The sequence below is a fragment of the Corylus avellana genome, chromosome 7 (assembly GCF_965113065.1).
Source record: "Corylus avellana chromosome 7, dhCorAvel1.hap1.2, whole genome shotgun sequence".
In the NCBI taxonomy this organism is placed as follows: domain Eukaryota; kingdom Viridiplantae; phylum Streptophyta; class Magnoliopsida; order Fagales; family Betulaceae; genus Corylus; species Corylus avellana.
In genome coordinates, this window is record NC_142496.1 from 27,450,111 (window position 1) to 27,467,166 (window position 17,056).

Consider the following 17,056-nt stretch of genomic DNA (forward strand, 5'->3'; position numbering starts at 1 on the left):
AGCATAAAGCTTTTGCATCACAAGAGTATAAAACTCTTAAGAAAATAGGCAGAAGCCATGTGATTTCAAAGTCGTAGATACATCGAAAAATCTAACAATCAAATCGTATCTATGACCTCCAATCTGACCCATGTACAAACTTCATTCATGGCATAGATCTGCTCTTGGCAAACTAAATCTAAGAGATGAGTTGATTATATCTCTACAACAAAAGTTTTTATTTAACTGGCCATGAGAGATAAGCCCTCACACCGAAAATTATCCGTCCTCAACTCGAAAGCCAGAACATAAACAAACAAAAACTAAAAACAGCAGCAGCAACCTCACACAAAAGCGCTTGAGATTCACGTCATCCACGCTCACGCGGACCATAAGATGGAACTAAACTAACCATAGTCGTGTGACTAGGGATAAAATCCTCTCTAAGCATTTGAACGAAGAGTTCCAACGCACCAAAATCATACCCATTTCGCGAATACCCACAAATCAATGCATTCCAAGAGACAACATCTCCATCACGCATATCATCAAACATTAGCTGTGCATGTTTTATACATCCCAATTTCATATATAAATTAAGAAGGGCGGTACTTACATACACAAATTGGTCCCCGCCTGATTTCACCAAATGGGTCTGAATCTGATTTGCTTCTAGTCTTTCCTTCATTGAATTCAAAGCAGAGGAAGACGAAGACGATCCACGGGCCATAAGGAGTAAAGAGAAAGTGAGGTCATTGGGTCTCACATTGGATTGCAACAATTGGCGAAAGAGGACCAAAGCCCGGCCAGAGTTTTTGCTTTCAATGTAAGATTTAAACACGGTGTGGAAGAAAGAAAGAGAAGGGCTTGGAGAGAGACCCACAGTACGGGACAAGCTCATACTCTGCCCTTTGGCGCGAGATTTGACAGTTGAGACGTCCGGCTGCTATCTTTACTACACGCAGAGCGCACTTACGCATTCCGGTGTAGTTTTAAAACTATTTGTACGTCCAACCGTTTTATTTATTTATTTATTTTTAACATGTTCACACAAAAAGGAGAGGGAGATTCAAAGTAGTGAACTGCGCTTCTACGTGCAACCGGTTTGTAAGCTAATACAATATTTTTTTTCTTAGAAGTTAAGAATAATTTTTCCAAGACAGCACTTGTGATTATTATAAAAAAACAATTTTTTTTTTAAAAAAAATGTCTTTCTCCTCGGTGATGGAGGGAGTTAAGTGGAAAATTTACATGGTAAATATTTTATGTAGTTAAAATAACTGAATTTTCAATCAAGCAAGAGAAATTCAAAATTCAATGGAATCGTAGGAACCAATGGACAAAATAAAAGCTTCACTAATCTCCCATTTGAACTGTTTCTTTCATTTTTGTATTTGTAAAGAGATCCCAATGATTATTTTTCACTGACAAATTTATTGTAGTCAACATAGACAGAAATCTCTTAGAATCAGCAACAGGCCTCTTGAACCATTGTGGCATTCATTCCATACAAAATCAGTTTTTCTCCCACACAGCGTAGTCTTGGCCAGAGGTGGCAACGTGGAAGTTTGAGGGAACAAGGTTTCCAACATCAAACCTTGGTCCAATCTTCATAAAGATCGCGTCGTCAATCTTAGCTACATATAAGTCAGCATCAGCCGCTATAATATTCACTGTGCTCCTGGCATTGATCCCATTCCGGCTCCTAATTGCTGTCAAATTGCTTATCTCCGCCTTTAGACCCCATTCAATGAAGTGATCGTAGAACTGCACAACATATACGACGACCGTCTCTTCCAGTCAACAATAATAGTATAATATGACTGACGGATTATTAGCCATATTTAGAATGAAAATTTGATATAAACCTCATGTACAACTCATTTTTGAAAATCCAAAGACATATATATACACATGGTTAAGATTGTACATAAAGATGTGGTGGCAATTCTAATGCTGAATGATTAAGATTGCAGTTAAGCCACGTGAGGCAGTTAGGATCATAATTAAAACTATGTAAACAAATAAGATGGAGGACAGAAATTACGTACTATGTTTGGGGTCCCAGGATGGGTGAGAATGTAAGCATATCCTTGCATGACTTTATCGGAGGGGAATGGCCAAATCTTTTGAGTAGACCCAGTGTCATGATTGTCAATAAATGTCACTGCATTTTCTGGCTTAATTCCAATCAACCCTGGTGGCTTTCCATTAGAGTCTTTTAATCGCCAGAGCTCTCCGTTCACAGCTGCTTGAAGAATCCCTTTGGTTGTGAAATCAAATGCATTTACAGCACCACCAGCAGCCTGTACCCAATCAGCTAGAGCACCACGGTGTCCATTACCATCTGTCAAATTAAGAGAATCCCATTTCTCCCCAACTGCAAAATCTGGCTTAGTTTGTTCCATATAAATTTTTGTAATACTTGGGGCGTACCCCTTCACAAAATCAAATCGCCACCCATCAAATCCAATCTCAGTCTTTAGCCAATTCATCCATTCAGACAACTCTTTTTGTACCTGTAGATTAAGATGATCAATGTCAGGCGCAGGTTCATAGGCCTCTCCGCTGTCAAGATTCCCAGTGCCATCAGAGTAGGTAGTGTCATCCCTGCAAATGAAGGAGGGCCTCCAGTCGAGTTTTCCATCCGAAGTTCCACCTTCAAAGATGCTCCAAATTCCTCTCCCATCTTTCTTCTCAGCAGTTCTGTGGTTTATCACTATGTCAGCAACAACTTTAATTCCCTTCTCATGGAGAGCGGCAATCAGTGATTTCAGTTCATCCTTTGAACCATATTTTGAGGCATCCAGATCATATAGCCTTCCAGGCAAGTATCCTGGAATAAAACAAGGAGAGACATACATTGACCTTAAATCACCGATTGTCTTAAAAGCTTAACAGAAAATAATAAATTTAATTATTTATCAACACTTTCTTCATGTATTGACTCAAATTGACCCTCGATCGACTTCATTCCAGTAGAGTATCATGGAACAAAAAGTATATTAAAACACAATTAACACATCCGGCCAAGTCGAATTTGGAAGACCTACTCAAAATAGGGGTTGTAATTCGTGTTCGCATGTTGGGTTTATATTGCATTGAGGCATTGATATAAGAATATATCGATCACCCTAACCTAGCACATTTAGTTAAATAAGTCAAACTCCTCAACACTAATCTACTAATTTCATGTTGAGTTCAAGTCGAGTTAACGGGTCATGTAAAAAATTGACCACATTAAATGTCATATTCGAGTCGTGTTGAACCATATGTATAAGCCTATATAGGTCAACCTTAATCCTATCAATTTAATTAAACAAGTCAATCCATCAATTCCAATCAGTTAATTTCGTAATGATTTCATTTTAGATTCACGTTATGATGTTATATCCATATAGTAGCTCGAAAACTAGATCATGGTTCAGATGTTATATAATAGGGAAAAATACCTTTTCCCCCCCTAAAGTATTTATGAATTTGCAATTTTACTCCCAATATTTAAAAAGTGACATAAGATCTCCAAAAGTTTCAAACCTTAACACAAAACTCTCGATGTTTAGACTTTACCCCCAAAGTAATTTATGTTTATTATTTACCCCCACAAAATATCAAGGCTTGGGGGGTGGGGGGTAAAGTGTAAAATCGGGAATAAAGTGTAAAATATAAATTACTTCAGGGGCAAAATGTAAACATGAGTTTTTTTGTCAATGTCAAATATTTTGTGGGAGTAAAATGTCATTTTTTAAACATCTGAGAGTAAAATAGATGAATAGTTCAGGAGTAAAGAGAATACAAAATAAGCATGCAGAAGAACATGGAATTAGAGATACCCTGGGGAGCAATTGCCGGAACTAACTCAAGATCTAGCTAAAAAACAGATAGAGAAAACTGCCATCATGGGTAACTTGTTATAAAATATGTGATTGAATACGAAATTCGCCTGCGGAACAAGAAATTAGAAATACCCTGGTCAGCAGCAGATTGAGAAGCGGGAGGAAGCCAGACATGAGTGATTCCGGCATTAGCGAGATCAGGAACAGAGCCCTTCAGTATGTTGTACCATCCACCTTTACTGCTTGATTCCCAATTGAACCCCTGTCATATCATCATCATCTTGAACAATTAGTTCCATTATGCATATACGAGAGAGAGAGAGAGAGAGAGAGTAAATGGGTTGCGAGACATGCCTGAAATAGTATGGCCGGGGCCACCATGGAGGGTGAGAGAGAAATGAAGAAGCCGAGGAAGCAGAGCCCTGTTAGAAGCTTCATGGCGTTGATGGTTTTGGGACTGGGTACTTCTGTCTCCCTTTATAGGCATCGTTGTCTGGTTTGAAGTTTCGCACGGTGCGTGTGTGACACTCTAGACGTAAAAGAAAGAAAATAGATTGTCACATATTCGGAAGAAAATGGACGGTCAAGAAAAATCAAATGGGAAAACGATCAAGACATTCAAGAAAGTAGGAGAAGAAGGGCACGCCGCGTGCTCTTTTGTTTTACCCGGAGAAAAATCTAAGCGTAAAATACACGGAATGAGAGATGCATTGACGAAGGAAAAACCAAAAGGAGATGCATCTCTCATTCCGTGTATTTTACGCTTAGATTTTTCTCCGGGTAAAACAAAAGAGCACGCGGCGTGCCCTTCTTCTCCTACTTTCTTGAATGTCTTGATCGTTTTCCCATTTGATTTTTCTTGACCGTCCATTTTCTTCCGAATATGTGACAATCTGTTTTCTTTCTTTGACGTACGTCGAGAGTGTCAAATTTGACACTGTTTTTTTCTTAAAAAAAAAAAAAAAAAAAATTATGTAAAAAATAGACTCTGTTATTTGGTAAAAGAAATGAATAAAAAATAGCAAGAGTGTTTTTATTTTTTTATTCATTTTTATTGTTTGTTACAGGAAATAAAAGACCAAAAAAAAAAAAAAAAAAAAGTCGTTAACAAACGCGGCCTATATGTCACGTTCTGACCTCCCAGTATTCTTTAAGAACTTCATTCTTCAAGGCATACGTGGCATGATTCTTATAATATTTAGTGGAGTGTATAAAATTAATTTTTAATTATGATAACATTACTCTCAACATAAATGAATCAAGTCCGTCATCATATTCCGAGTAATTATAGAAGGCCTACTTATATCCTACTAAGAATTATGTGGCTATTAAAATCATCATTTGACCAAAATTCAATAATGATCAATCACAATCTCAATGGTAATTTTAATAGCCACATCATCCTAAATATGACACAAGTAGACCACCTAAAATTATTCTTCTATTCCTCTCCTTTTGTGTCAATGTGTTTTGAGTTATTTGTCAATATTTTTATTGTGAGAATAGAAATCAAAAGAAAGAAAATTTATCCTACCTCAATTTACTTATCCTTATCTTGTCGATAAAAGAGGTTACTTTATAATATTTTAACATTATTTTATTTAGGGTAAAGTCCACTTAACTCCCTCAAACTACCACTCAAATGACAATTTAGGATAAAGTCCACTTAAATATCAATTACGACAATTTACCTCCCAAATTACAAAAAAAAAGTGACAATGTACTCCCCAATGCTAGCAAAATGATGAAATTATTCATGTAGAATTTTCAATAAGACAAAAATGCCCTTAAATTTTTTTTTTTTAAAAAAATTAAATTAAATTTTAGTATTTTTGTTTTTATTTTAGTAAGGGTAATTTCACCATTTTGTTAAAATTGGGAGGTACACTGTCATTGTTTTGGTAGTTTGGAGGGTAAATTGTCATTGGGGTAGTAGTTTAAGGAGTTAAGTGGATTTTACCCTTTTATTTATGAAATGTGTTTAGTGTCATTTTCTATATATGTCTTCCCGCATATTGAATGGTATATAGATGAACAAAGTGTATAGAATAATGAAACTAAACATGTTTCTTTATTTCTTTCGTAAAGAACAAATGAGATAGCAGAGTATATCACTCATAGTCTATTTTATTATTTTATTTCTTCCATAAATGAGAAACCTAATAAGTGGATAATCCACTGTCTATTTTATTTTCACCTTATCCCCAACAATAGTGAAATCCCACAATAAGATAAAATGAATGGTAATGAAAATGAAACGAAAATATGGCGTCTATTTTAAGCCACCATAACATTAGATATCCCTAATCCAAATAATCTGGAAAAGCAGACAAATGGCCGATGTCATCCATTTGAACTCGCCGCGAAAGATATATATATATCCTTACACATTTCATGTCACCTCAATTTGTAGTAACAACTTTTCCGAATGTCAAAAGAATGTTGTAATGTTAGAGTATATTTGAATGATCTTAAAGTTAGAAATTTGATGAAAATTAAATTAGCTTAATTTTAAGAATATGTTAATGATCTGATCACCTTAAATTATAAGATTTTATTAAGATTATATGTATGTGTAAGCTCTATAAATAAATAGAGCATTTTATATTATAAACCATAACAAGGAAAAAGAATATAATGTAGCTATTTGGGCTTTATCCTGTAAACGTAGGTTATTGACTGAACCCATGAAATCTTTTGTGTCATTTTATTATTTCTGCTTTTATCTTTTCTTTTTTTTTATCTTTTTTTTTTTATCTTTTTTTTTTTAATTTAATTTAATTATGAATTTCTTCATGGTATCATAACAATAGGCTAACCCCAGTACGATCCAATGGTCATATGTATTTCTACTTCTTTTTCTTCAATTTATTGTTTTGTTTCTTGAGAAAATAAAAAATAAAAACAAATTTGCAGGACCAACAATTGCTTCCTAGGTCTAACCACCGCCGCTTCCAGCCTTTGCCACTATCGGGGAGAAGTATCGTTCCCACTCACAGCCTTGCCACGCCACCTCTGGCCTTCCACAACCCAGCCCTTCACAAGAGCTTCCCAGCCGCCTTCCATGGCTCTGTCTAGGTCTTTCACGACAGATCTACGGCTTAACTCCACTAGCTCTTCACCCAACATTTATCAACATTGTGTCTTGTCCAGCCATTCATAGTATGGGTGTCAACCCAATTCCAATTACTAGTTATTGGCTAAAATCGCTAACCGAAATCAGGGTACCTGATTATTGAATTTAGAAAATCGGATCCCGGGTTTTTTAAAATTTGAACATTTTGGACCTATTTTAGGTGTTAGACCTACTTTTTGGGCTTAATTCAGCCATCTTTTGCACTTTAAAAAAATTGGGTTTTTTTGGGTCCAATAATTTAGGCTTTGTTGTGGTTGTTCAAAATACATTTTAAAAGTGCCTAAAAATTCATTTTAAAAACTTTCATAATACATGAGATTAAACAATAAATATTTACTACTACAAACCTAAACAAAACAATAAAAATGCATATATAAAATACATGTAAACGCTAAAGTAAAATAGATAAGAATATATCACAGACTCATAGTGTGTATATATATATATTGAATAAGTAAAACATCCTCTCATTCCATAAAAGATTTAGAGCATAAAGCTCTTGCATCACAAAGTATAAAGCTCTTACGAAAATAGGCAGAAGCCATGTGATTTCCAAGTTGTAGATACATCAAAATATCTAACAATCAAATTGTATCTATGACCTCCAATCTCACCCATGTACAAACTTCATTTATGGCATAGATCTGCTCCTGGTAAACTAGATCTAAGAGATGGGTTGATTATGTCTCTACAACAAAAGTTTTTATTTAACCGGCCATGAGAGATAAGCCCTCACACCGAAAATTATCCGTCCTTGACTTGAAAGCCAGAACATAAACAAACAAAAACAAAAAACCAAAAACAGCAGCGGCAACCTCAAACAAAAGCGCTTGAGATTCACGTCATCCACGATCACGCGGACCACAAGATGGAACTAAACTAACCATAGTCGTGTGACTAGGGATAAAACCCTCTCTAAGCATTTGAACGAAGAGTTCCAACGCACCAAAATCATACCCATTTCACGAATACCCACAAATCAATGCATTCCAAGAGACAACATCTCGATCACGCATATCATCAAACATCAGCTGTGCATGTTTTATACATCCCAATTTCATATATAAATTAAGAAGGGCGGTACTTACATACACAAATTGGTCCCCGCCTGATTTCACCAAATGGGTCTGAATCTGATTTGCTTCTAGTCTTTCCTTCATTGAATTCAAAGCAGAGGAAGACGAAGACGATCCACAGACCATAAGGAGTAAAGAGAAAGTGAGGTCATTGGGTCTCACATTGGATTGCAACAATTGGCGAAAGAGGACCAAAGCCCGGCAAGAGTTTTTGCTTTCAATGTAAGATTTAAACACGGTGTGGAAGAAAGAAAGAGAAGGGCTTGGAGAGAGACCCACAGTACGGGACAAACTCATACACTGCCCTTTGGCGCAAGATTTGACCGTTGAGACGTCCGGCTGCTATCTTTACTACACGCAGAGCGCACTTACGCATCCCTGTATAGTTTTAAAACTATTTCTACGTCCAACCATTTTATTTATTTATTTTTGATATGCTTGCACAAGAAAGAGAGGAGGATTCGAAGTAGTAAATTGCACTTCTACGTGCAGCCGGTTGTAAGCTAATACAATATTTTTTTTCTCAGAATAATTTTTCCTAGACAACACTTGTGATTATTATATGTTAAATATATTGGATAATATATTAGAAGCAGAAGAAAGAGAGAGAAGAGAGAGAGAGCGAAAGCATACAATGGACTACATTGTATTGACTCTTATTTTAATAATGAATAAGAAGGCAAGTAACCTAATAGATGAAGGAAAGGTAAACCTAGTAGAATAAGAAAAGGTAAACCTAATAGACTAATAATACCTAAAGAAGTAAATAACAAGTAATATTCTTAACATCCTCCCTCAAACTCAATGTGTAAACTTGAGTTTGGATAAACGAAAAGGGAAAGAAAAAGGAATTCGCTGAAAAAACTGCTTGTGCCGAAACAATTGCCGAAGTAACACCATAAAAGTTGTTAGAGACCGGTGGATTCTGCCTGAATTTGAGCAATGCATTTAAGCTGGAGCTTGGTTCACTTGGTGGTAATTTGACTTGAAAACTATATACTAGTAATGAAGAAGCTTGCCTAGTCGGCTGAGAAAAGCAAGGCCGGTTAAAAGGGGCTTGTTTGGCCCGTAACCCTTGGACCGTCTCGCCTTGTCGGCTGAACGAAAGTCTGACCCATCTAACTAGTAGATCGTCTCACCTGGTCGGCTGAGATAAGCAGAGCCGGTTGAAGAGGCTAATCATGCCTGAAACCCTTGGACCATCTCGCCTTGTCGGCTGAACGAAAGTCTGACCCATCTAACTAGTAGACCGTCTCGCTTGGTTGGCTGAGCTAAGTAAGGAGAAAAATGGCCGGTTGAAGAGGCTAATCATGCCTGAAACCCTTGGACCGTTAAAAGGTCTGACCAAAAAAAAATTCTCACTAGTAATGGATCAATGGCCTAGGAGAGGCTGCAGTGACCGGTGATGGCGGCATTTGACAAGGCATAAGTGGGCCGGTTGAAATGGGCTTCTTTGGCCCGAAAACCCATGGACCTGAGGAAAGATTGGTCTGACCTGAGAGTGCCTTCCGCAAGAAGAATGAACCGGATTGAACTGTGCCAAAGAACAAGCTATAGAACCGAATTGAACAAGCATGAACCAACTTGAACCGCATAAAACAAACGCCTAAATTTGGAGAATAATATTGTTTTCTGCCATATAGAGATGCCAAAAGCAAAAATAGACCACAAATTTGAAATCAGGACGAAAAATTGAGTAGAAAACACCTGGTCAACTTTTTTTCAGTGGTCAAAGTCAACGGTCAACAGTCAAAGTCAACGTTACAAAAGTCAACCATGTCAAGGTGCTGACATGGCATAGCCGCTGACGTGGCAGATAGGGCTGACGTGGCACAAGGCTGACGTAGCGCTGATGACGTGGCACGCAGGGCTGCCGTGGATATGATGACGTGTCAATTAGGGCTGACGTGGCAAGGATGGCGTGTGGCACGTGGGTGCGATGGCGCGTGTGGTACACGCACGAACAGAGGAGGCGTGTCCTGGCGCGTGGATCTGACGCGCGGAACTTTTGGGGGCGCGTGGGAGCGCGTGGAGGGTCGTATGGAGGATCTGAGGCCTGTTCTGGAATCCTGGAGAGCAGATCTATCGATCGGTGGCCTGAGTGATGCAATCGGACCACCGTGGCGGCCGGTGGCTGGACGGCAGTGGCGGAATTGCCGAACCTTTGGGCGGCGCGTGAGGGCGCGTGTGGGCTCCGATATGGCTGTGTGCGGCGGCTCTGGGACGGTTGTCTTACGGGCTTTCAAGCGGTATAGTGATACGCTGAAAACCTCGAGGAGAAGATAGAGAACCGTGAGGATCAGAGAGAAGGATTCGCCGGATAATACTGGCGGCGCCGGAAAACGTCAAAGACGTTTATTGGAGGCCACAAAAAGGTGGCTCTGATACCATGTTAAATATATTGGATAATATATTAGAAGCAGAAGAAAGAGAGAGAAGAGAGAGAGAGCGAAAGCATACAATGGACTACATTGTATTGACTCTTATTTTAATAATGAATACAGAGGCCTCTATTTATAGAGAGGCAAGTAACCTAATAGATTAAGGAAAGGTAAACCTAGTAGAATAAGAAAAGGTAAACCTAATAGACTAATAATACCTAAAGAAGTAAATAACAAGTAATATTCTTAACATTATAAAAAAAAACAATTTTTTTTTTTAAAAAAAAATGTCTTTCTCCACGGTCATGGAGGGAGGTAAGTGGAAAATTTACATGGTAAAATATTTTATGTAGTTAAAATAACTGAATTTTCAATCAAGCAAGAGAAATTCAAAATTCAATGGAATCGTAGGAACCAATGGACAAAATAAAAGCTTCACTAATCTCCCATTTGGACTGTTTCTTTCATTTTTATATTTGTAAAGAGATTCCAATGATTATTTTTCACTGAGAAATTTATTGTAGTCAACATAGACAGAAATCTCTTAGAATCAATCAGCAAGAGGCCTCTTGAACCATTGTGGCATTCATTCCATACAAAATCAGTTTTTCTCCCACACAGCGTAGTCTTGGCCAGAGGTGGCAACGTGGAAGTTTGAGGGAACAAGGTTTCCAACTTCAAACCTTGGCCCAATCTTCATAAAGATCGCGTCATCAATCTTAGCTACATATAAGTCAGCATCAGCCGCTATAATATTCACTGTGCTCCTGGCATTGATCCCATTCCGGCTCCTAATTGCTGTCAAATTGCTTATCTCCGCCTTTAGACCCCATTCAATGAAGTGATCGTAGAACTGCACAACATATACAACGACCATCTCTTCCAGTCAACAATAATAGTATAATATGACTGACGGATTATTAGCCATATTTAGAATGAAAATTTGATATAAACCTCAGCTACAACTCATTTTTGAAAATCCAATAACATATATATACACATGGTTAAGATTGTACATAAAGATGTGGTGGCAATTCTAATGCTGAATGATTAAGATTGCAGTTAAACCATGTGAGACAGTTAGGATCATAATTAAAACTATGTAAACAAATAAGATGGAGGACAGAAATTACGTACTATGTTTGGGGTCCCAGGATGGGTGAGAATGTAAGCATATCCCTGCATGACTTTACCGGAGGGGAATGGCCAAATCTTTTGAGTAGACCCAGTGTCATGATTGTCAATAAATGTCACTGCATTTTCTGGCTTAATTCCAATCAACCCTGGTGGCTTTCCATTAGAGTCTTTTAATCGCCAAAGCTCTCCATCCACAGCTGCTTGAAGAATCCCTTTGGTTGTGAAATCAAATGCATTTACAGCACCACCAGCAGCCTGTACCCAATCAGCTAGACCACCACGATGTCCATTACCATCTGTCAAATTAAGAGAATCCCATTTCTCCCCAACTGCAAAATTTGGCTTAGTTTGTTCCATATAAATTTTTGTAATACTTGGGGCGTACCCCTTCACAAAATCAAATCGCCACCCATCAAATCCAATCTCAGTCTTCAGCCAATTCATCCATTCAGACAACTCTTTTTGTACCTGTAGATTAAGATGATCAATGTCAGGCGCAGGTTCATAGGCCTCTCCACTGTCAAGATTCCCAGTGCCATCAGAGTAGGTAGTGTCATCCCTGCAAATGAAGGAGGGCCCCCAGTCAAGTTTTCCATCAGAAGTTCCGCCTTCAAAGATGCTCCAAATTCCTCTCCCATCTTTCTTCTCAGCACTTCTGTGGTTTATCACTATGTCAGCAACGGCTTTAATTCCCTTCTCATGGAGAGCGGCAATCAGTGACTTCAGTTCATCCTTTGAACCATATTTTGAGGCATCCAGATCATATAGCCTTCCAGGCAAGTATCCTGGAATAAAACACGGAGAGACATACATTGACCTTAAATCATCGATTATCTTAAAAGCTTAACAGAAAATAATAAATTTAATCATTTATTAACACTTTCTTCAGGTATTAACTCAAATTGGCCCTCAATCGATTTCATTCCAGTAGAGTATCATGGAACAAAAACTATATTAAAACGCAATTAACACAACCAGCCAAGTCGAATTTGGAAGACCTACTCAAGATAGGGGTTGTAATTTGTGTTCACATGTTGGGTTTATATTGCATTGAGGCATTGATATAAGAATATATCGATCACCCTAACCTAACACTTTAGTTAAATAAGTCAAACTTCTCAACACTAACCTACTAATTTCATGTTAAGTTCAAGTCGAGTTAACGAAACGTGTCAAAAATTGACCACATTAAATGTCATATTCGAGTCGTGTCGAACCATATATATAAGCCTATATCGGTCAACCTTAACCCTATCAATTTAATTAAACAAGTCAATCCATCAATTCTAATCAGTTAATTTCGTATTGATTTCTTTTTAGATTCACGTTATGATGCTATATCCATATAGTAGCTCGAAAACTAGATCATGATTGAGATGTTATATAATAGGAAAAAATACCTTTTACCCCCTAAAGTATTTATGAATTTGCAATTTTACACCCAATATTTAAAAAGTGACATAAGATCTCCAAAAGTTTCAAACCTTAATATAAAACTCTCGATGTTTAGACTTTACCCCTAAAGTAATTTATGTTTATTATTTACCCCCACAAAATATCAAGGCTTGGGGGGTGGGGGGTAAAGTGTAAAATCGGAAATAAAGTGTAAAATATAAATTACTTCAGGGGCAAAATGTAAAAATGAATTTTTTTGTCAATGTCAAATATTTTGTGGGAGTAAAATGTCATTTTTTAAACATCTCATAATAAAATAGATGGATAGTCCGGGAGTAAAGAGAATGCAAAATAAGCATGCAGAAGAACATGGAATTAGAGATACCCTGGGGAGCAATTGCCGGAACTAACTCGAGATCTAGCTAAAAAACAGATAAAGAAAACTGCCATCATGGGTAACTGTTATAAAATATGTGTTTGAATACGAAATTCGTCTGCGGAACAAGAAATTAGAAATACCGTGCTCATCAGCAGATTGAGAAGCGGGAGGAAGCCAGACATGAGTGATTCCGGCATTAGCGAGATCAGGAACAGAGCCCTTCAGTATGTTGTACCATCCACCTTTACTGCTTGATTCCCAATTGAACCCCTGTCATATCATCATCATCATCTTGAACAATTAGTTCCATTATGCATATACGAGAGAGAGAGAGAGAGTAAATGGGTTGCGAGACATGCCTGAAATAGTATGGCCGGGGCCACCATGGAGGGTGAGAGAGAAATGAAGAAGCCGAGGAAGCAGAGCCCTGTTAGAAGCTTCATGGCGTTGATGGTTTTGGGACTGGGTACTTCTGTCTCCCTTTATAGGCATCGTTGTCTGGTTTGAAGTTTCGCACGGTGCGTGTGTGACACTCTAGACGTAAAAGAAAGAAAATAGATTGTCAAATATTCGGAAGAAAATGGACGGTCAAGAAAAATCAAATGGGAAAACGATCAAGACATTCAAGAAAGTAGGAGAAGAAGGGCACGCCGAGTGCTCTTTTGTTTTACCCGGAGAAAAATTTAAGCGTAAAATACACGGAATGAGAGATGCATTGACGAAGGAAAAACCAGAAGGAGACTAGGCCGCGTTTGTTAACGATTTTTTTTTTTTTTTTTTTTTGGGTCTTTTATTTCCTGTAACAAACAATAAAAAAATAAAAATAAATAAAAACACTCTTGCTATTTTTTATTCATTTCTTTTACCAAATAACAGTGTCTATTTTTTACATATATATATATTTTTTTTTAAAGAAAAAAACAGTGTCTATTTTTTTGTTCCATTTATTTCTCTATCACTATAGCCAGCTCAGAATGCCTAAATGCTATATGTCACGTTCTGACCTCCCAGTATTCTTTAAGAACTTCATTCTTCAAGGCATACGTGGCATGATTCTTATAATATTTAGTGGAGTGTATAAAATTAATTTTTAATTATGATAACATTACTCTCAACATAAATGAAACAAATCCATCATCGTATTTCGAGTAATTCTAAAAGGCCTACTTGTATCCTACTAGGAATTATGTGGCTATTAAAATCACCATTTAATCAAAATCAATAATGATCAATCACAATCTCAATGATAATTTTAATAGACACATCATTCTAAGTATGATACAAGTAGGCTGCCTAAAATTATTCTCCTATTCCTCTCCTTTTGTGTCAATGTGTTTTGAGTTATTTGTCAGTATTTTTATTGTGAGAATAGAAATCGAAAGAAAGAAAATTTATCCCACCTCAATTTACTTATCCTTATCTTGTCGATAAAAGAGGTTACTTTATAACATTTTAACATTATTTTATTTAGGGTAAAGTTCACTTAACTCCCTCAAACTATCACTCAAATGACAATTTAGGGTAAAGTCCACTTAAATATCAATTACGACAATTTACCCCCCAAATTACAAAAAAAAAAGTGACAATGTACTCCCCAATGCTAGCAAAATGATGAAATTATCCATATAGAATTTTCAATAAGACAAAAATGCCCTTAAAATTTTGAAAAAAAAAAAATTACATTAAATTTTAGTATTTTTGTTTTTATTTTAGTAAGGGTAATTTCACCATTTTGTTAAAATTGGGGGGGAGGGGGGGGGTACATTATCATTGTTTTGGTAATTTATAGGTTAAATTGTTATTGGAGTAGTAATTTAATGAGTTAAGTGAATTTTACCCTTTAATTTATGAAATGTGTTTTGTGTCATTTTCTATATATGACGTCCTGCATATTCAATGGTATATAGATGAACAAAGTGTATAGAATAATGAAACTAAACATTTTTCTTTATTTCTTTCGTAAAGAACAAATGAGATAGTAGAGTATATCACTCATAGTCTATTTTATTATTTTATTTCTTCCATAAATGAGAAACCTAATAAGTGGATAATCCACTGTCTATTTTATTTTCACCTTATCCCCAACAATAGTGAAATCCCACAATAAGATAAAATGAATGGTAATGAAAATGAAACGAAAATATGGCGTCTATTTTAAGCCACCATAACATTAGATATCCCTAATCCAAATAATCTGGAAAAGCAGACAAATGGCCGATGTCATCCATTTGAACTCGCAGCGAAAGATATATATCCTTACACATTTCATGTCACCTCAATTTGTAGTAACAACTTTTCCGAACGTCAAAAGAATGTTGTAATGTTAGAGTATATTTGAATGATTTTAAAGTTAGAAATTTGGTGGAAATTAAATTAGCTTGATTTTAAGAATATGTTAATGATTTAATCACCTTAAATTATGAGATTTGATTAAGATTATATGTATGTGTAAGCTCTATAAATAAATAGAGCATTTTATATTATAAACCATAACAAGGAAAAAGAATATAATGTAGCTATTTTGGCTTATCTTGTAAATGTAGGTTATTAATTGAACCCGTGAAATCTTTTGTGTCATTTTATTATTTTCGCTTTTATCTTCTTCTTCTTTTTTTTTTTGTAATTTAATTATGAATTTCTTCAATGTATCATAACAATAGGCTAACGGCTAACCCCAGTATGATCCAATAGTCATGTGTATTTCTTCTTCTTTTTCTTCAATTTATTGTCTTGTTTCTTGAGAAAATAAAAATAAATAAATAAAAACAGATTTGCAGCACCAACAATTGCTTCCTAGGTCTAACCACGGCCGCTTCCAGCCTTTGCCATTATCGGGGAGAAGTATCGTTCCCACTCACAGCCATGCCACGCCACCTCTGGCCTTCCACAACCCAGCCCAACACCACTGTCTCCTTTGGCCCTTCACAGGAGCTTCCCAGCCGCCTTCCATGGCTTTGTCTAGGTCTTTCACGACAGATCTACGGTTTAGCTCCACCAGCTCTTCACCCGGCATTCATCAACATTGCGTCTTGTCCAGCCATTCATAGTATGGGTGTCAACCCAATTCCAAATACTAGTTATTGACTAAAATTGCTAACCGAAACCAGGGTACCTAATTATTGAATTTAGAAAATCGAATCCCAGGTTTTTTAAAATTTGAACATTTTTGACCTATTTTAGGTATTAGACCTACTTTTTGGGCTCAATTTAGCCATTTTTTGCACTTTAAAAAAATTAGGGTTTTTTTGGTCCAATAATTTAGGCTTTGTTGTGGTTGTTCAAAATACATTTTAAAAGTACCATAAAAATTCATTTTAAAAACTTTCATAATACATGAGATTAAACAACTACATCTACATATATTTCAACTACAAATCTCATCGTTATGAGATTAAACACTAAATATTTACAACTACAAACCTAAACAAAACAATAAAAATGCATATATAAAATACATGTAAACGCTAAATTAAAATAGATAAGAATATATCACAGACTCATAGTGTGTGTATATATATATTGAATAAGTAAACATCCTCTCATTCCATAAAAGATTCAGAGCATAAAGCTCTTGCATCACAGAGTATCAAGCTCTTAAGAAAATAGGCAGAAGCCATGTGATTTCAAAGTTGTAGATACATCGAAAAATCTAACAATCAAATCGTATCTATGATCTCCAATCTCACCCATGTACAAACTTCATTTATGGCATAGATCTGCTCCTGGTAAACTAGATC

The 17,056-nt window shown here is 36.4% G+C and overlaps 2 protein-coding genes across 2 annotated transcripts; both read right to left on the reverse strand.

The window, feature by feature from the left end:
* Window positions 1-1,411: 1,411 nt before the first annotated feature.
* LOC132184237 (alpha-amylase) lies at window positions 1,412-4,298 on the reverse strand. The gene is made up of 4 exons (XM_059597792.2): window positions 4,170-4,298; window positions 3,948-4,077; window positions 2,031-2,815; window positions 1,412-1,746 (listed from the first exon to the last, which is right to left on the reverse strand). Exons 1-4 carry the CDS (start codon window positions 4,251-4,253, stop codon window positions 1,495-1,497), a joined length of 1,251 nt encoding a protein of 416 aa, XP_059453775.2. The 5' UTR covers window positions 4,254-4,298; the 3' UTR covers window positions 1,412-1,494.
* Window positions 4,299-10,854: 6,556 nt separating this feature from the next.
* Window positions 10,855-13,836, reverse strand: LOC132185948 (alpha-amylase). The gene is made up of 4 exons (XM_059599766.2): window positions 13,679-13,836; window positions 13,460-13,589; window positions 11,546-12,330; window positions 10,855-11,261 (listed from the first exon to the last, which is right to left on the reverse strand). Exons 1-4 carry the CDS (start codon window positions 13,760-13,762, stop codon window positions 11,010-11,012), a joined length of 1,251 nt encoding a protein of 416 aa, XP_059455749.2. The 5' UTR covers window positions 13,763-13,836; the 3' UTR covers window positions 10,855-11,009.
* Window positions 13,837-17,056: the final 3,220 nt, after the last annotated feature.

Excerpts from the sequence above, each read along its gene's own strand:
- LOC132184237 (XM_059597792.2), bottom strand. The coding sequence starts at position 4,253 with ATGAAGCTTCTAACAGGGCTCTGCTTCCTCGGCTTCTTCATTTCTCTC. Across the intron at positions 4,078-4,169 it reads CCCCGGCCATACTATTTCAG|GGGTTCAATTGGGAATCAAG; the intron begins GCATGTCTCGCA and ends ATGATATGACAG. Across the intron at positions 2,816-3,947 it reads TCAATCTGCTGCTGACCAGG|GATACTTGCCTGGAAGGCTA; the intron begins GTATTTCTAATT and ends GTTTTATTCCAG.
- LOC132185948 (XM_059599766.2), bottom strand. The coding sequence starts at position 13,762 with ATGAAGCTTCTAACAGGGCTCTGCTTCCTCGGCTTCTTCATTTCTCTC. Across the intron at positions 13,590-13,678 it reads CCCCGGCCATACTATTTCAG|GGGTTCAATTGGGAATCAAG; the intron begins GCATGTCTCGCA and ends ATGATATGACAG. Across the intron at positions 11,262-11,545 it reads ATCCTGGGACCCCAAACATA|TTCTACGATCACTTCATTGA; the intron begins GTACGTAATTTC and ends TATGTTGTGCAG.